Source organism: Myodes glareolus, chromosome 11 (assembly GCF_982192425.1).
Source record: "Myodes glareolus chromosome 11, mMyoGla1.1, whole genome shotgun sequence".
Classification (NCBI taxonomy): Eukaryota; Metazoa; Chordata; class Mammalia; order Rodentia; family Cricetidae; genus Myodes; species Myodes glareolus.
Genome location: NC_142036.1, coordinates 47,213,603 through 47,232,567, shown reverse-complemented (window position 1 = coordinate 47,232,567; position 18,965 = coordinate 47,213,603). Strand labels below are relative to the sequence as shown.

General features: G+C 49.6%; 1 protein-coding gene across 2 annotated transcripts in view; it reads left to right on the top strand.

Annotated features, from left to right (window-relative positions):
* Plekhh1 (pleckstrin homology, MyTH4 and FERM domain containing H1) overlaps nucleotides 1-18,965 on the top strand; it is a 50,118-nt gene that overhangs the window by 28,720 nt on the left and 2,433 nt on the right. For both annotated transcript variants that reach the window (XM_087911701.1, XM_087911702.1), the window contains exons 8-28: nucleotides 1,132-1,213; nucleotides 1,710-1,801; nucleotides 3,560-3,710; nucleotides 3,876-4,003; nucleotides 5,074-5,184; nucleotides 6,234-6,320; nucleotides 6,552-6,713; nucleotides 7,535-7,615; nucleotides 7,966-8,148; nucleotides 8,904-9,012; nucleotides 9,799-9,911; nucleotides 10,674-10,850; nucleotides 11,147-11,244; nucleotides 11,966-12,143; nucleotides 12,567-12,722; nucleotides 13,715-13,815; nucleotides 14,552-14,693; nucleotides 15,875-16,017; nucleotides 16,129-16,258; nucleotides 18,219-18,305; nucleotides 18,579-18,725. In XM_087911701.1, coding sequence (XP_087767827.1) covers nucleotides 1,132-1,213; nucleotides 1,710-1,801; nucleotides 3,560-3,710; nucleotides 3,876-4,003; nucleotides 5,074-5,184; nucleotides 6,234-6,320; nucleotides 6,552-6,713; nucleotides 7,535-7,615; nucleotides 7,966-8,148; nucleotides 8,904-9,012; nucleotides 9,799-9,911; nucleotides 10,674-10,850; nucleotides 11,147-11,244; nucleotides 11,966-12,143; nucleotides 12,567-12,722; nucleotides 13,715-13,815; nucleotides 14,552-14,693; nucleotides 15,875-16,017; nucleotides 16,129-16,258; nucleotides 18,219-18,305; nucleotides 18,579-18,725 — 2,658 coding nt within the window. The remainder of the gene's footprint in view (nucleotides 1-1,131; nucleotides 1,214-1,709; nucleotides 1,802-3,559; nucleotides 3,711-3,875; nucleotides 4,004-5,073; nucleotides 5,185-6,233; nucleotides 6,321-6,551; nucleotides 6,714-7,534; nucleotides 7,616-7,965; nucleotides 8,149-8,903; nucleotides 9,013-9,798; nucleotides 9,912-10,673; nucleotides 10,851-11,146; nucleotides 11,245-11,965; nucleotides 12,144-12,566; nucleotides 12,723-13,714; nucleotides 13,816-14,551; nucleotides 14,694-15,874; nucleotides 16,018-16,128; nucleotides 16,259-18,218; nucleotides 18,306-18,578; nucleotides 18,726-18,965) is intronic.

Sequence of the window (18,965 nt, the reverse complement as noted above, 5' to 3'; positions counted from 1 at the left end):
CTTCCTGAGGGGACACTTGGTGTCTTTTGTTTGACCTTATTCCCTCAACCTTGAGTTTTGTTTCCTTTACCAGGTGGGAGCCTGTCCTTGGTGTAAGTTCATGATCAATATGGGCAGAGATATCTATGCCCAATTACTCCCCGCATTTGCTATATCTGCCCTGCCTGAGCATGGGCATCCTGCTCTGGCCCTGCCCTGCCTGAGGGTCTCCCTGTTGTCCTCCACTTGTCTTGAAAGAGCTAGCTCCAGTTACCTCAGCATATCTTTCCCCATCACCCCTAGCTGCGCTGTTCTAGGGCCGGGGCCCAGTCCCTTGGTCCAGCATGGCTGACTTTCCTGGTCAGCCCCTGTGACTCACCTGTTGCCTGCGAGGCCTTTGTACTCACTGGAGGGCTAGTGAGCGAACAGCTCTGGAGCAGCCTGGGAAAGGCCATCCTGGCCACTGGGAACAAAACACCCTTCCCCTTGAGTCCACTTCAGACCCATGGGCTTTCATAGTAGTGTCAGAATTTTCTGCAGAAGAATGTTCTGTTCTACAGAACATTTAAAAGGGGTCTGGAGCCCTGTTGGGCCACAGTAGCTTTGTGGTCGGCCTTGGAAGCCTAAGGCATGCACCCTGCTACTGTCGGAAGCTATATATCCTAGCCTTCAGACAGCTGAATACAAACATCTATATCCTTGTGGCTCTCCCTCCCTCGCTGTCAACACTCAACCTCTGGGGTGAGACCCAGGGACCCAGGGGTCGCTAAAATAGGCAGGAATCCAAGAAATGGAGAGACAGTTTACTGACCAGCTCTCTTCAAACCTCCTTTGCCTCAAGGGGAAGGGTAGAGGCCAGAGGGAGTAATATCTGCTGGGTGTGGATTATGTCCCAGGCATGAAGTGCTTATATTATACATTAATTAGCCACTTTTTTTGATTCCATTGGGCAGACTCTTCAAAAGCCAGTAATATTCAGAGCTGGGGAAAACGGGGCTAAGAAATGAAGAAACTTGCTTAAAATTCCTCAGCCAGTGACTAGCTTGTCCTGGGTGGCGAACCCAGGTCTGCTTACCCCAAGTCATGGTTTCCTTCCACTGTGGGAGGGGCTGGGGTGAGCAGTCCTTGACCGTCTGGGACGTTTTATTACAGGAGAGCCGGATCTATGCGATGGCCACATCAGGCATGCAGCTGTCATCAGACGCATCGTCCCGCAGTGACGCTGCCTGCTGTGGTGAGTACAGGGGACCCGAGGGCCTAAAAATGTCCTTGGTGGGTCTGGCTCCCATTCCCCGGGGTACAGCAGGCAGTGAGGGCTATTTGGAACTAGAAAGGGGGGTGTACAGTTCAGTTTATCACCTAGCAAGGGAGGGGCCTCAAGTCCTGCCTTCCATCTTGTAGCACTGGCCTCCTACAGGACTGAAATGGGTGGGGAGAGCCCTGAGCCCCTGGCTCCAGAGTCGCTGACCATCACACACAGGCACACATTTATAACTCACTCCAGCAAGAGCGGGACATGGTGCAAGCTTCCTGGAGAGCAGATGGTTAAAGGGTAGCACTTGGGTTCTGTTGTGATGGGCCTTTAGCCATAGGGATCATGGTCCCCAGGAGTCAAGGGAACAGAAATCGGGAAGAGGAGATGGGAAGGCTTTGGCCCCGTCCTCTGCTTCCCCAAGCCTCTGGCTGATGCTGCCTCCTGAGTTCATCTCCTCCCTCTTTTCCCACCCCAGCTTCAGGCCCTCCTGCCCTTGCGTTCCCTGGAGCTTTCTCTGGCCTCATCTACAAGAATGTCACTGTGCCTGTCTACACAGCGCTGAAGGGGGTAAGAAACTGCCATGACAAGAGGGGCTGTCCCCATCAGGAGAAGTCCCTCATCCCAGGGCAGTGCTGCATTGGGGCTGGAGTGTCAGGTGTCTTCACACAGTGACCATGGTCAGGCAGCTCAGCCCACCATGAGTGTGTGTGTGTGTGTGTGTGTGTGTGTGTGTGTGTGTGTGTGTGTGTAAGAAAACAAGCTTATTAGTCCACTGCGAGTAACAAGCTCGGCAGTAACAAGAACACTGCTCACCCATCATTTTGTTGTGATTTATAATTTGTTCTGAGAGGTTACATGCTAATGTAACTTCAGCGTGATATTTTCATCTTTTTGCTACTGGTTTTTGTTTGGTTTGCAGTGCTTGAGTTAGAACCCAGGGCCCCCTCTTGCTAGGCAGCTGCTATACACTGAGCCACACTCCCAGCTCTCCCAGCTCTCGTTATTCCTTGTTAAATCATGTTAGTAATGCTTGATGCTTTTCTTAGAAAAATAAAAACACAAAAGCAAAAGTAAAAATTTCTCTCACGTTGCTTTCTCCCAGTTCCCAATCCCAAAGTCAGGCATCATTAGCACGCTGGTGTTCATTCTGTAGGCCGTCTGACGCGACTGCAGGTTTACAGATGTGCACATGTGCCTGTGCATACGCTCTCCTTTCTTCCATCCCTCTGTCACTCTCGTCCTTTCACACATGCAAGCACACCCATGCACAAAGGGATCCTATGCTGGGTTACTCACCTAACCATGTGAGCCTGCCCTTCCATGCCTTCTGTGTGTTATCCCTGGGGTAGACAGCACTATAATTAGCTGGGGTCCCCTCTGCTGACTGGAAGTAGGCTATATCCATCTCTTTCTGAAGTAAATGTGGCAATAAGCAGCACTGTGCATACGTACCCTGTGTGCACATACCCTGTGCACACATATCCTGTGCGCACGTATCCTGTGCGCACGTACCCTGTGCACACACTGTATGTTTCTGGAGGACACAGGTCTAGAGATAGAATTCCTGGGCAGGTTCTATGAATGGTTAGATTCTGATAGGTTCTGCCAGATTACTGTCTGAAAGCGCTTTGTGGGCTGTGGGCTGGAGATGTAGCTGTGTGATCGTGCACTTGCTTAGAAAGAGTGAGGCTCTGTGGTCTATCTTTAGAACTACAAAAAAACAAAACAAAACAAAAAGATCTCACAAAATGTTACTTCATTCAAATGCTTTGTCCCAATAGTTTTTTGTTTGTTGTTGTGTATCCCTAGCTGGCCTGGAAGCCATCCTATATACCAGGCTGGCCTCAAACAGAGCTCCGCGTCCCTCTGCCTCCTGGGTGCTGCAATTAAAGGTGTGCACCATCATGCTCAGCACTAGAGCCGTCTTTGAGCTATGCCCCCCGCCACACTTGTACAACACTGAAAGTATTAGTCTTGCGTTTGGAAGGTCACCTTCCCTATCTCAGCGTCCTGTCCCACACTTGACCTGTGGCATGGCTTTCTGGCCCCCTACTGGAAGAAACAGGAGCTCTCTGGGGAACCACAGAAGTTGGGGTAGAGGAGTTGGGCCCACAAAGCAGCACGGAGGTTAGACTGCAGGAGCGAGGTCAGAAAGGGGCTCTACACTGCTTGGGACTTCCATCTAGGCAGCAGTGCCTCAGCTGGGTGACGGTCTCATGTTTCCCCAGACAGGCTGCGTGGGCACATGGAGCTGGGTACAGCTGTTGTGTGGCGGGGGCTTGTTTTGGAGCCTGAGCTGTAGCTGGGGAGGTGCCTGTCTTGCAGAAAGCCACACAGATCAGCAGTGTGCCTTTTGTGGATGAGTCCTCTGGGTCTGATGACGACTGCGGCTCTCAGGCGAGTTTCCGGATGTCATTCCCCTGCTCTGAGTACAGGAAGACCAGCGGACTGGGCAGCCCCCGGGCCATCAAGAGAGGTACACAGAGGAGAGGGGACTCTCAGTCTCTTCCTGCTCAGTCTCTGCCAGGGTTCTCCCAGTTTTACCCTCAGCTCCAGACTCAGGAGATCCCAGTGGGTAATGGGAGCCACACATCTTCTCGTCCTATGGGACCCCAGCCTTGATTCCTTCCTCTGTGGCCAGGAGTCTCCATGTCCTCATTGAGTTCTGAGGGTGACTATGCCATCCCTCCTGATGCCTGCTCACTGGATAGTGACTACTCAGAGCCTGAACACAAACTCCAGCGAACGTCATCGTACTCCACTGATGGGGTGAGCAGAGTACATAGCCCTGTGTGGGGAAGGGGAAGGAGCATTGGGTAGGAGCAGACTTGAGCGGAGGCTGCTTGGGCCTCTGTACCTACACAGCAAGCCGCCAGAGAGAAGGACCCAGAGATGGTAAAAGGAAGGAGGCCCTACAAGTGTCCCAGAGACAGCTGTGCATAGACCCCATGATGAAGAAAGATGAGTCCAAGTGCAGGGAGCTCCTTAGACCCCATGAGGATTGCACCTGTCCCCTGTTTAATCTTCACCCTGACCCTCAGATGCTGCCGTGAGTTGACGGTTGAGCTTTAGCAGGCCAGGTGCTACCTCAGTGCCTGGCTTCTGCCTCATGTCTCCTTTGCCTCATGGTCCTAATGGGTATTGCTGTGTTTTATCAATGGAAGCCTGTGGCACAGAGACCTGTCTGCTTTCTCCAACCTGGGATGCCTTGAATGGCCTTCCTCCTCTCAGCCGGTCCTGGTAAAAGAATCTGGCCTTTCCGGTAGAGCCGCGGGGTCTCACATCAGATATCCTGCATGGCAGATATTTATATTATGGTTCCTGACAGCAGTAAAATTACAGTTATGAAGTAGCAACAAAATAATTTTATGGTTGGGGTCAGCACAACATGAGGAACTGTATTAAAGGGTCACAGCATTAGGAAGGTTGAGAACCACTGGTCTATAGGCTAGTTTAGATGCTGCTCTTTCCTGAAGCCTTCCCTGGCCAGCTTCTCTCCTACTTGCAGCCCTGATCTACCGCCTTCTTGCGGTGGGCCAGGTGTTCCTTCCCCAGTTATCATTGGGGATACCTCCGTGGTAGGACTGCCACACCTTATTCAATTCTCTCTGGATCTCATCAGTGTACAGAGCCTAGAAATAAACACTCATAGGTGGTCAATAATTTTTCTTAACAAAAAATGGCACAGTGGTGGTCTAGACCATTTTATCCTAAGTGGCGTCCAGGTGCCTCATGTGACCTTCCCTTTGTCCCATTTTCCCTCCTTGCCTTCCATCCCACAGGGTCCTCATGTGACTCTCCCTCTTTGTCCCCTCTTTCCTTCTTGTTTTCTACCTCAGGAGGCACTGGAGAAGTCAGGCTACCTGCTGAAAATGGGGAGCCGGGTGAAGACATGGAAGAGGCGCTGGTTTGTCCTGAGACAGGGACAAATCCTGTACTACAAGTCTCCGGTGAGGCCCTCCCCAGGACGTAATCGCAGGGACCGCAGCCCAGACCCACACTGTATAAGGGGCTGGAGGAAGGACAGTGTGGCTGAGGCTTGCCAGATGGAAGACTTAGCAGCATGCCTGGCCTCAGAGGTGCTGAGCCACACAGAGGACTCTGAGCTGGTCACCCATTCTCAAAACAAGCTGGGGAAGCTATCACGGCAATCCTAGGCCAGTTGGCTGGCAATTTCCTCTTCCTTCAGAACTGATCTCTTTTTATGCCTGGCCTTGTAAAAGGATACTCCCAGACTGTCTTTACCCTTTCTGGATTGTTGTAACCGAAAAATTCGTTGCTTCCTCTTCTTTCCTCTACTGTCTGGAATTGAGGGGCCTCGAATGTTGAGAACTATGTTGGCAGAATCAGTCATAATGTTATAAAGAGGACAAAATGGATTGGTCTCTTGTGCAGCTGTTTGCTTGGTAGGAGCTTTCTCCAGCTCCGTGTTAAAGATTCTGGACCTAAATTTCTCTTTGAAAAGCATGCTACTATCAATTATAATGTCTGTAGAAATGCTGGAAAGGCTAATAGTGGCTTATATGCCCCTTAATTTGCCATATCTGTGGGTATAAGGATCAAATAGAAAGGTTTGGTTTTGTTTTCTTTTTGAGATGGGTCTTGCTCTGCTGCCTAGACCAGCCTCATCCTCCTGCCATGTCCTGCTGAGTAACTGGGACTATAGGCACTCGTCACCACACATAGCTCAGTTAAAGCAGGATGGTGGCTTTATAGGTCAGTAATAACCTAGTAGCTTCTCATCCGATTTTGGAGACTCTCTCTCCTTTTTAGATCTTTTGAGGCCTGCATTAGAGGGACTCATGTTCCTAATTACGACTTTGTTTTTCTAGAAGAATCTAGAACAAGTCACTCATTGTACCATAGCCAGCAAAGCTTGGGAATCACTTTCCACTTTGTGCCTAGAACTTGGAGTAAAAAAAAAAAAAAAAAAAAAAAAAAAAGATGATCTGAGAAGCCTCCAGACTCCAATGCTCTCCATCCTACTCCTCCTTTGCAGAATGATGTCATCCGGAAACCTCAAGGTCAAGTGGATCTGAACTCCCATTGCCAAATTGTTCGAGGGGAAGGAGCACAGACATTTCAGGTGAGCCTGCTTGTAGCAGCTGGATTTTAGATACAGTATGGTGTGGATATGATTGTGATTGGAGCAAAGACGAGGCAAAACTAAGCATGAATGAAGGATTTCATACCAGGAGTAGGATACGATTGTAGGTTGTGAGCATGAAAAGAAGGGACAGCAGGTTGAAGGATGTGTCTTTCACTGACTCTAATCCACCCCCCCCCCCCCCCCCGCCGCTCCACTCCATCCCCACAGCTCATCTCCGAGAACAAAACCTACTACCTAACAGCAGAGTCCCCCAGCCTCCTGGAAGAATGGATCCGTGTCCTACAGAGCCTGCTGAAGGTGCAGGTCACTGGGCCTCCAGCTCTGCGTCCAGGGGGCACCAAGCCTACTGTGAAGGGCTGGCTGACCAAGGTACAAAGTGGATCAGCTAGGGAAGTAATGGAAGCCAGCATGGGAGTGCCCAGAGATGGTCTTTCTCTAAGAACTGCTTAGCCAGTGGACCCTCAAGCATGGTCTGAACATACAAAATGATGGCAGTGACTCTGGAAACAGAGATGAGGGCTTTTAGAACAACTGTTCTCAAGACAAGGGAAAGACATGTTTTTACTTAATGTTTAGGATATTAGGCACTGCCTCCCACAGTATAACTAGCTGTGTCAGGACTAATGGTACAAAGAAAAGACCTAGGTAAAGCCAGTGTGACCGCCATTCAAAGACTAGTATCCCAAGTTTGCCTAAAGACATTTTAAGTAGGGTTTTCCTGGAAGCAGAGACCCCAGTTAAGCCCAGCAAAGGGAAGTTAACTAGGAAGCACTCTCACAGGGTTAGTTACTGTGGGTTACTGTGCCCAGCAAGCTCGGTGCTCAGACTCTTTCCTTCTGAGCCTCTGCCTCCCATCAGCCTGCCCTTCTTCTCTGTGAGTGTTCAGTTGCAATTCCATTGTGAGCACCTTACTTAGGCTCCAGACTACCTGGGTCTTTATTTACCTTGCAGCATCCTTATAGCTCTGGCCTGTGCCAACTAGTAGGGTCTTCCCATACCCATATTCTGATTTTCTGGGTAATCTTTCAGTGACAGGCCATAGGTCCCTGAATGGCTCAGAAGTGGCAGGGTACATATGTGGCAGTCTCACTGTGAGCGGAACCCAGACTTTGCTACTCTTCTCTGTGGCCTGTCTTGGCTAGCCCTGGATTGTGGAATCCTGGTTCTAATGAAGTCATTTTCCTTAACAGGTAAAGCATGGCCACTCTAAGCTGGTCTGGTGTGCCCTTGTTGGGAAAACCTTCTACTACTACCGGAGCCACGAGGACAAGGTATTTTATCAGCCTCCTAACGACGCCTCCTCCAAACTGTGCACAGTGCATGCCACTGACCGCAGCCTCCAGCTCTACCTTCTACCACACCAAACCCTACAACAAATACATAGGCCAGCTGCCCTGCTCCCTCCAGGGCATGTGACCAGCATCATAACCAGTGTAGTCGGCTGGCACTTTCCACAGCACAGTCTTCTGCTTCTGGCCTGGCTGCAATGCTGTAGCTTCCACTGCCTCATCTTGCCCTCTGTCCACATCTATGCTATCCAGCCCCGCCAGCCTAAGCGTTTGGAAGAAGGAGACTCCCCTGTCCATCTGTTATCCTATTCATGGAAGGCTCATGTCCGCAGAGACCCCTGGGCTGCCTACCTGTGCAGGATGCTCACATAGAGGAAGTAGATCGATCCTGTGACTCAGATGAAGACTATGAGGCTGGAGGAACCAGACGGCTGCTTTCCTCCCACTGCACCTTGGTGATCCACCCCCCAGAGCACAGCCCCACCTACCTCCTCATCGGCACCAAGCATGAAAAGGTAAGGGGGGAGCTGGGCCTTTGTGGCCTAGCTTGGGCCTGGGTTCTGATTTCCCCTCTCTCTGTTCTCTTGAGATTTACAAATTCAAGTTTATTTCTTCTTGGACGCTGGATGGGAATATTACCCTTGACTGTCTATTGAGTCCATTCCAAGTGACCAGCATCCCTTCATCACGGGCCGTGATACAGTGTCACAGACTTGGAGATGTGGGCTTACATTTGATCCACCTGATCCTGTCTTTATTCTTTTTTTTTTTATTTATTAGGTATACAATATTCTGTCTGTGTGTATGCTGCAGGCCAGAAGAGGGCACCAGACCCCGTTACAGATGGTTGTGAGCCACCATGTGGTTGCTGGGAATTGAACTCAGGACCTTTGGAAGAGCAGGCAATGCTCTTAACCTCTGAGCCATCTCTCCAGCCCCCTGTCTTTATTCTTGACTCACGCTAGCCAAGCTAGTAATAGTCCACCTCTGTTTCCCCTAGACAAGGACTCATAAGCCCAGGCCAACCTTGAGCTCGAGATCCCTCTGTCTCAGCCTCCCAGCTCCTGCTCTGACGTCAGTACAGGTGTACACTTCCATTCCCATCTTAAATTACATGCTGTTTTTCTGCAGGGGAGTGGTGGGAGTGAGCCCCAGAACTCACACATGGACCAGTGCTCCGTCACTGAGCTACATCTCCTCCCGCAAGTCCGGCTCTTGCCTCCACCCTTCCTGCCTCCTTAGCATCTGCTTATTTTTTGCCCTTTTCCAGGATACATGGCTTTACCACCTCACAGTGGCTGCAGGTGGCAGCAGTGCCAAGGTGGGCACTGTCTATGAGCAGCTCATTGGGAAACTGATGGATGGTGAGGGAGACCCAGGTAAGGCAAGCATGGCCATTACTGCCTGGGCTGAAGGGAAGGGGCAGGGTGCACACAGGACAAGAAGTAGAGAACACTACTATACCTAAGCTATATTAACCATGCCAGGGGACTCCCATCCCATGCTCCAGAGCCTCTCTGTCTGTGGCCAAAACAGAGGGAACCACTGTATGTGAGGGAATCTGGGAAGCAGACTTTCCAGACACCTGGGTAAATGTTCTACTCTGTTTAATCTGTAGCTTTGCTAGCTATGCAGAAGACTCGGGGGCAGGGGTGGAGGCAGGGGAGGCAGCAGCTGGTTAATCTATAATTAAGAGTTTGTTAATATATGAAGCCTCAATTTGGATCCAACTAATCTAATCCTGGGATGTCTGAGAGTCCTTATTTGGCAGCTAATTCTCAGGGCCCTCATGAACTCTCCAGAGATGCACAGCACACATACCTCTTTATTACCGCTCTGAGGGATGGTCTGTCCCGAAGCTGCAAGGAAGGTCATCCCTGCATGCAGACACTTGTGCTCGGGGCTCTCACAGCCTTATCCGCTTGGCCCCGCTGTGCCTCCTCAGCAAAGCTTTGGCTGCCTTCCTCAACAGCCGTGTGAGGGAATGTGCAGTTTGCAGTACACACCTACATGCCTTCAGTCTGTAGATGATCAACCCAGAAAAACCCAGGGTTCCCAGAGTAAAGCCATTGTCTTCCCTGCAAATCGAAGCTGGGGCTGGTAGGGAAGGCGGCGAGTTCTCTCTGGAGTGACTGCCACTGCTCTCTGGTCTGTGCTCTGTGCAGACTCCCCGCTCTGGAGGCACCCCATGCTGTGTTACAGCCGAGATGGGCTATGTACCTCCCTTACCACCCTGCCCTCCGAGGCCCTGCAGACGGAGGCTCTCAAGCTCTTCAAGGTAACATGGGAGTGGAGTCCAGGCCTATTGGCTACTGGTGCCCACATGTGCTGAGGCTCTGCCTGGCACAGCTTGAGCCCATCCCAGCACAGGAGACCTATGTGATTATGGGGTGGCCCAAGGGCTGTGGAGAGGAAAAGTCCCACAGGGACCCCTTTATGGCAGAAATGTAACCCTTCTGCAGGCCAGGAGGAAGCTCTGGGGCTCTGGGAAATGCCAGCCAAAGCTCTTCCTTGAGGAGCTGCCACCTCCTTCAAGTATCCACAGAAAAGGCCTGGTTTGCTGGAATCAGAGATTCCGACCTAGTTTAGTTTTCTTTGTGCCCATCTGCATTTTTTTGGCAACAAAACAAACAAAAAACCAAACCAAAACAATCTAGCTAGGGGCTAGTGAGGTGCTAAATGTCCATAGCCACAGCAGCACACAGGAGGCAGAGGCAGGACCTGGAGTTAAATGCCAGGCTGTGCTACCCTATCCTTCTCAAGCTTATGTAGTGGAAACATTACATTTAAAGAAGGCGATTCTGCCCCAGAACTAGCTGGTCAGCCTCAAGAGCAGAAAGTGCTCCCTCCAGAAAGGGCTGTTGCAATGTTCGGCAGTGAGCTAGTCACCTGCCTCTGCCTCCCGAGTGCCGAGATCAAAGGTGTGCACCACCACCGTCCGGCTACCAGAATTTTCCTTGAGGCTCTGCTACACCAGTGCATGTCCCAGGAAAAACCAATGGGGTGCTCCTGCCTGTGCCCACTGTCCTCCTCCTTCCAGTCCTGCCAGCTCTTCATCAACGTGCCTGTGGAGGCTGCCTCGGTGGACTACCATGTGTCCCTGGCGCAGACAGCACTGCAGGTCTGCCTTGTTCACCCTGAGCTACAGAGTGAGATCTACTGCCAGCTCATGAAGCAGACCAGCTGCCGCCCGCCCCAGAAGTACTCTCTTATGCAGGTAGGCACACGCTGGGGACATGACTGGCTAGAACCATTTCTAAGAGCTGTTTAAGGGGAGGAGGGGTAGCAGGTGCCTGGGCAGGTGTTCTCCAATCCTCACCCATGGGCAGCGTCCGCGAAGTCGCTTGAGCATGACTGCCTGATCTGTGCATGGTCAGAATGTGACTGCTACCCTGGGCATTGCCTGACAAGGGAGTTGAGGTTCTGGTGTGGAGAAAGAATAGTGAGGGTTTTGTAGCTCAAAGCCACAAGAGCAGGATGCCTGCACTCATCCCATGCTGTGTTCCATGGCAGTGCTGGCAGCTCTTGGCTCTTTGTGCCCCACTTTTCCTGCCTCAGCATCACTTCCTCTGGTATGTCAAACAGCAGCTTCAACGCCATGCAGATCCCAGGTAAGCAAAAGTATTTCCTCTGTCCCTCCTACACTATTGCTGCCATGTTTCAAAGGGGTGGGGGGGAAGACAAGATTGAATTGACTGTGTATTCCCTCAGATTTGCTTGGGGTTGAGAGACTTCACCCATCACCATGTACACATGAGCAGGTGGAGATCTGAGGATACTTTAGCTTCTTTGGACACCAATTCATGTGTCCTTGGGTATTTTGGGAACAGTCTCATGTGAAGCCATGCTATCCCAAATTATCCCCAAATGTTTATCTGCGTTCTTCTGGATTCTACAGGAAAATATCTATGAAGGGATGGGAGTGTAGCTCAATGGTAGAGCACTTACCTGGCACATACAAGACCCTGGGTTCGATCCCTAGTACTAGTGTAAAGAAAGAAACAAGAAAAGAAGATATCCATGGCAGACATGTGCCGCAGATAAGTCCTTAGGGACAAACTGCAGTTGGTGAGATGGCTTAGTAGGTAAAGGTGACTGCCACCAAGGCTGGGTCAATTCCCAGGAGCAACACGGTAGGAGAGAGCCAACTCCCAAAAGTTGTTCTCTGGCTTCCACATTGTGCCTCCTCCTGAAATAAAAATGTAATAACATCCTGTACCAATTTCAGGCCCCCACACCCGATCCAGTTAGTTTTTATCCCAGCTAAGTCTGGGTATGCACCTCAGGGTGCCAACAGAAAGGAATTCCTACTATCCCAGTCTCTGTTTTTAGAAGTGAAACTGGCCAGTATGCCACCTACTGCCAGCGAGCAGTGGAGCGGACCCTGCAGACGGGAGAACGGGAGGCCAGGCCGTCACGGATGGAAGTAGTGTCCATCTTGCTACGGAACCCCTTCCACCACTCTTTGCCCTTCAGCATCCCTGTGCACTTTGCCAATGGGACCTATCAGGTAAGGATGCTGAGCATGCTCCCTACCAAGTCTTCCCTTATCACTGCCCACAGGATACTTCTAAGTGTGCTAAGCCTTGTAGGCTTTCAGATTAATAGGCACATCGACAAAAGGGGTGGGCCTAGATCTGAAGTGGGAGTGGTGTGATCAGTGTACATATAGAGAAAGGAGCTTGAATCCCAAAGCGTCCTGAATCCCATTTGGTGCCTTAGAGGTAGGACTTCTGAACCCACTGCGTGAACACGGAAGCTGAAACACCGGGCCAGAAAGTAGCATGAGATGAATGGCTGGGCCTGTCCAGGTCCAGTTTACAGTGAGCAGGCTCAGGTTCCTCTGCATGTGGTCTCCTGCGCTCACCCTGTGCCACCCCCGGTGACAGTCCCTCAGGAAGTCTGCTGATTCAGGGCCTCTCCCCATTTCCAGGTGGTTGGCTTTGACGGCTCCTCCACAGTTGATGAGTTCCTCCAGCGGTTGAACCAGGAGACAGGCATGAGGAAGCCATCCCAGTCTGGTTTCTCCCTCTTCACAGACGATCCTTCTGGCAGAGACCTGGAGCACTGTCTTCATGGGCGTGTCAAGGTAAGCACTCCCCCTCTTACACACACCCCTCTTAGCTCAAAGATATAGGTGGTGGGGATAGAACTCTGTGTGTCTAACTTGTCAGCGGCCTGTCTGATGTGGAGACAATCTCTTCAGGCCAGCATTTCTGTGCCATCCTAAAATGGATCTGTGCAGGCAGGGGAAGCGACATGTGACCTTGATTCTGGAGACAAGATCTTGTCTCCCTCAAGGGACTACGCAGCATTCAGGGGAAGAGCCTCTTTTCTCAGTGTAAGGACACAGAGATCCTGCCAAGCATGCCACCAATTGTTATCTGTCCACTTAGGTCAGCAGCTGTGGCGTATATCCAGTGGGTGCCATGTTGTGCACCGTCACCTAGCTATACTCTGTCTGCTTATGCTTACGGTATATGTCATAGGTTCAACCATAGTTTAGGGAGGTAGGTCCTCATGGCACCTCTGCAGGTGAAAGCCTTTGAAAGAGACAATTGATCTGTATGGTGATGTGAGGCTAGTTCCACGAGGGTATTAAGCACTTGTGGGAATGTACTGCCACACTGGATAGGTGCATTTGGCTCCAGCATTTGCTTCCTTTGCTATTCTAGAACAAAGGGCTAGTCTTTAGCAGTGATGAAAAAAAATGCCACATATCTTTCTAGTAAAGGTATGGGCTCTGGTCACAGCAGGCATTTGGGTATATTTATTGAAAGGAGAATATGGTGGGTGAAACGGAGCCACGATGCCATGGGTTTTAACTGGGCCTACCTTGTTTCCCAAGAGGCCACATAAAGCCGATGAGGCAACAATCCTTCCTTGGATGCTCACTACATCCATGGTGCCATCTACCTCTTCATCAAAAGGGAATTGGTAGGCACCTCCCATCCTGACAGTCTGGGCCTCACAGGGCAACCTTCTTAGAACCCTCACTCAGCTCTGCCAGAGTCCAGCTCTGGCTGAACCTCATTCTCCTCACAAGGGGCTTTTCTGACTTTAGACTTTTGTCTCTTCAAGATCTGTGATGCCATCTCCAGGTGGGAGCAAACACTGAAGGAGCTGCACCCAGGAAAGTCTGAGGGTGGGACACGCGTCGTGAAGCTGATGTATAAGAACAGGTCCTGGGAGCCGCCTGAGGGTGGGGTGCACATGAGGGCTGCCATTGGGCCCAGTTCATCACCTCCCAAACATAATGGCTCGCCCCAATAAGGCAGAGGGGCCTATAATTACCACTGTAAGTGGCATTCATCGGTGGGTTGCAGGCTAGCCACCCTCCTGATCCCTAATGAGACCCTAGTAGCTCAGATGTTCTGTCAGCCTTCTCTGTACTACCTTGTGGACATGTGTATGCACACATGCCACAAAAGCATACCAATGTCATGGGATGGCTATATGTCACCTTATGTGAGGGTACAGTTTTGTGTAAGCACCAGATATCTAAAGATAGGAATAAAATGTTCCTATATTTCAGGACAGACACAAGTACTTTCTACCAATTTAAACAGGAGAAACCTATCCTAGTATGTCTCCAGGCAAATAATTTCCATTAGTCTCTTGGAGTCTTAACTCTTTCAGACCCTTAACAAGCTGTGATTCTGGGCACCAGATTCCTCATGCAAAGTTCAGTAAGTCTAGTGGTTTGTTCAGAACTGACTCCTGTTGCTGCGGGTGAGACCTGCATGCCCACACAAGGTTAGACTTGGCTACACATTTCTTGGGTGGTAGAAAAGAGGCTGACAAATGGCATAAGCAGTTATCTTCACTGTAGAGACCAAGGTAAAGATGCAGAGAAAGCTTTCTCATTCTTGTCTGGGGTGCCAGCTGAGACCTGGCTTCTTACTGTCTTCCCTATAGGCTATACTTTCGAAGTCAAGTCAAAGGGGAGACGGAGCGAGAACGGCTGCTACTTGCCTTCCAAACCAGTGGAGAAATTGTGGCAGGAAGATTTCCTGTCACCAAGGAGCTGGCTCTTGAAATGGCTGCCTTGATGGCCCAGGTAAGTTTCTTTCTGTTAGAAAAACCTGAGACCTTCCAGAAGACTGCAGATCCTTTGGCACCTGGAGAGGGCTCTGCACTAGAGAGAAGGGACTCCTTGCTCACCCCTCACAGGCTGTGTGCAGAATGGGACTGGGAACTGAAAAACTGGCTTTAAATCCCAGTCTTCTTCCAGTGTGAGAGCCTGGCCAAGTTACTTCTTAGTGCTTCAGTGTTTTATGTGTATGTGGAAAACACGACTCCCTCCCTGCCTCCAGGGTGTGTAAAGGAGCACTGTATGTGGCACAATGCATGTGGTAAACTTTATGAACCACCCCACATTCTAAGTAGAAGACTAGAAAGAGCATACATTCAGAACGATTCTCCTGTGTGTTTTCTTTAGGCGACTATCTGCATGGGGTGTTCAGGATACCTCCTTGGTTCCTGTAAGAGTGGATTTATCCAGATGTGGTGGCACACACATATAGTCCCAGCATTTGGAGAGCTGAGGCAGAGTTAGCATAAATTCAAGTCCAGTCTGAGTTCCAAGCCAGCCTGGGCTACATGGTAGCTTTTTTTTTTTTAAAAAAAAAAAAGATTTATTTATTTATTATGTATACAACATTCCGTCCATGTATGCTTGCATGCCAGAGGAGGGCACCAGATCTCAGTATAGATGGTTATGAGCCACCATGTGGTTGGTGGGAATTGAACTCAGGACCTCTGGAAGAGCAGTCAGTGCTCTTAACCTCTGAGCGATTTCTCCAGCCCTACATGGTGGCCTTTTGTAATTATATTCATCAATATAAGGACTCTGTAGCAAGCCACGTGCTAATATTCAGATGGATTTGCCTCTGTACTTTTCATCCCCCGTTAGGAGAAGGAAGTTGACACTCAGTTTAAATAACTTGAACAAAGACACAAAACTGCTAAGTGGCAGAGCTGATGCTTGGGCTAGCTGTCTGACATCAAGCCCTCTCCTGTCCTCTATAGTCTGACACCTTCTACCTTCTAGCATTTAGCTAAAAGTGAGAGTTGATCTAGACAACTTATTAGGACCCTAAGGATGTTTCTCTAATGTCTATGAGGCGTAGATAAATTGTCATTGTCATGTGATAAGCAGTAATGGGTAAGGGCTATTTACCTCTCTAACAGCAGCCCCATCACCTCCAAACTCGTGACTGTTAACTCTCTCTACCTCAGGTGGAATACGGGGACTTGGAGAAGCCTATCCTGCCAGGTCCTGGAGGTACACCTCCTGCCAAAGCTCAGCATCTCCTCCAGCAGGTCCTCGACAGGTTCTACCCAAAGCGCTATCGAATTGGAGCCCCCACTGAGCAGCTGAGGTAGGCTAGAGGCAAGGTCTTACAGAGCAAGCCTGTGGGGGAACCTCAGGGCTGTGATGGAAACAGGCAGGTACTTCATTGGCACCATTTCTTTCTGTCCACTCAAACCAGGCACCTGGCAGATACGATGGCCACCAAGTGGGCAGCATTACAAGGCTGCTCCCCTTCTGAATGCATCCGCATCTACCTGACTGTGGCTCGGAAATGGCCTCTCTTTGGTGCTAAGCTCTTTGCTGCTCAGGTGAGTGATAGCAAAAGGAATTACCCAAACCCTCAGAATGCTGTCTCTCCTGGGCCTCCCCTCCCTTCTCTGCTCATATGTCCATCAGTCTAGTCTGCAGCCCCCACCTCACTATTAAACCCTAGGAGTTGCCATCTCCCCCACTCTGGCTGCTCCAGAGTTCCATGGTCTACCGTGGAGTTATAATTCATTGTTTATCTTCATGCTTCCTTTATTGACTTGCCCGTGCCTCTGCTGCAAAGACAAGCTCAACTAATTCACACGAGGGCTCAGACCTAAAAGTCTGAAAGTCAAAGCAGTGTATAACCTAAACAAACTCATCTCTACTGGCCACCCAAAAGCCCAGAAGTAAGAGAGATGGACCACCCAGGGGAATCAGATTACTCAGACAAGTAACCCTCACCTCTACACGAAGGCCAGGAGGCAAACAGTAATTTCAGTTGGACATTTTCCTCAGTAGGTGTCTGGTATGCATGAACTTTGCAGATAATCACAGACATTACCCTGTGACCAGACATTATAATCAGACATTGAGACTGGATCTAGGTTCTGATCACTGCAGCTACAGATCAGAAAATGGACATCCACTCATCTACACAGCATATACAGATAGATTGTTGAATACATACTATTTCTAGTTCTAGCTGTTTAAAGTTACAAAAATGAACAAGGGCTGGGGAGATGACTCAGAAGTTAAAAAACACTGGCTGCTTTTCCATAGGACCTGGGTTTGATTCGAAGCCTCCATACGGTGGCTCACAACTGTCTGTAATTTCAGTCTCAGGGATCTGACATCCTTTTCTGGCCTCCTTGGATACAGGCACACATGTGGTACACAGACATACATGTAGGCAAAACAACCATACATATTAAATATAAATTTTAAAAAGTGTTTTAAAGAAATGAACAAGGGGCTGGAGAGATGGCTCAGTGGTTAATAGCATTGCCTGCTCTTCCAAAGGTCCTGAGTTCAATTCCCAGCAACCACATGGTGGCTCACAACCATCTGTAATGAGGTCTTGTGCCCTCTTCTGGCCTGCAGACATATACACAGACAGAATATTGTATACATAATAAATAAAATTTTAAAAAAATTTTAAAAAAAAGAAATGAATGGACCAGTCTCTTGCCTTTAGGAGGCTTTCCAGGTAGTGGGAACAGAACCCTCGGGGAGTTGTACATTGTTCTTCATACTCACCTTTCAATCTTTCTAAGAAACATTAATCTCCTGTTTAATTTTGGGGATATGCTAGGGACCAAACCAAGACCTTGCACAATGCTAAGAATACTCCTGCTCCCCCCCCAAACTATACCTCCAGCCTTTGTGTATGTCTGTATATGCACACAAATGGTCACAAGGGCCATGCAGTAAAAGTACAGTGGTATTATAAATAGAATGCCACTGGCCTGGAAGGTTGGAAAAAGTTTCAAAGAAAGGATATCCGTCTTCTCCTCCCCCTAGGGTTTTAGGTAGAGAGAGACCTGGAACACTTCACTGTAGCCCTGAAAGAAACACCCAGGAAATGGCTACCAAACAGTCACAAACTCACTGAAAGGACCTAAAGCCCATCCCACTGCACTCTTGTATTCCTATTTCTTTTATAGTCCCAAGGAAATTGGCTAAAGCAAGATGTATTTTGCTTGTGAGAGATTGGGGAGCAGGAGAAACTATCTACCAACCGAGCTACACACCAGCCCCTAGGTTGGCCTGTGTTCTACTACCTGGAGCTCCCACCCAGTGTGCTGGCAGGTGTGACTCCCTCCACCTTCCAGGTGTTGGGTGGCAGAACCCCAGGGCCAAATGCCTCCTACCACAGCATTCCTGTGCTGTATAAATGCTATTCTCTGCTTTCCACGACGATGTGATTGCCCATCCCTCTCCAGACATACCTTCTTTCCTAGAAAATACTTGGGTTCAGAATTTAACTGTGGGTCTGATAGGCTTCTTCTGTTTCTGCAGCCTGCCCACCTGTCCTCTAAGGAGAACACTCTGGTGTGGATTGCTGTGAATGAGGATGGTGTCAGCATCCTGGACCACCACACTATGGTATGAGAGGGAAAGGCTGGTTCTAACCCTTCTTAAACACTGTCTTATCTTCCCTGCTCTGGACTTAGAGGCCTGAACTGGCCATGGTCCTCATCTTTCTAACCTCTGCCCTAGAAATGCTGTCCTATAGTCTAGATACAACTTACAGATATCAGGATTTAACTTTTCAAATTATCACCACCTTGAGGTTCTCCCTTCCTGGTAAAGGATCTCTTATGTCTAGAAGAAATAGGTACGGAGTTTTCCCTGAACTCAACTGGCTCCTTTCCACAGCAAGTGAACATCACTTATCCCTACTCTTCAGTGACAACGTTTGGTGGCTGCAGAGATGACTTCATGCTTGTGATTAGATCCATTCCAGACAAGAGCTCTGGAAAAAGCCATATTGACAAGTTGATCTTCCAAATGCCTGCTCCCAAGGTGGGTCTGACAGCTACCACAACAATTTACTCTGGCCTGGTGTAATATAGTAAGCTTGGTGCTTAGAGAAAACTTTGGGCAGGTTCTGCCCAAATACAATTGTTGGCCTTGGTGTGTGGTCAGCATCCCAAAGGGTTCAGGTGAGGTAGCATGTCCATCTCGCTACTGAGCTGGTACTTGGTAGGCCTATCTGACTCAGTTGTTGCTGTTCCTCCCTTCTTCAGGAGGGGACTGTGCACC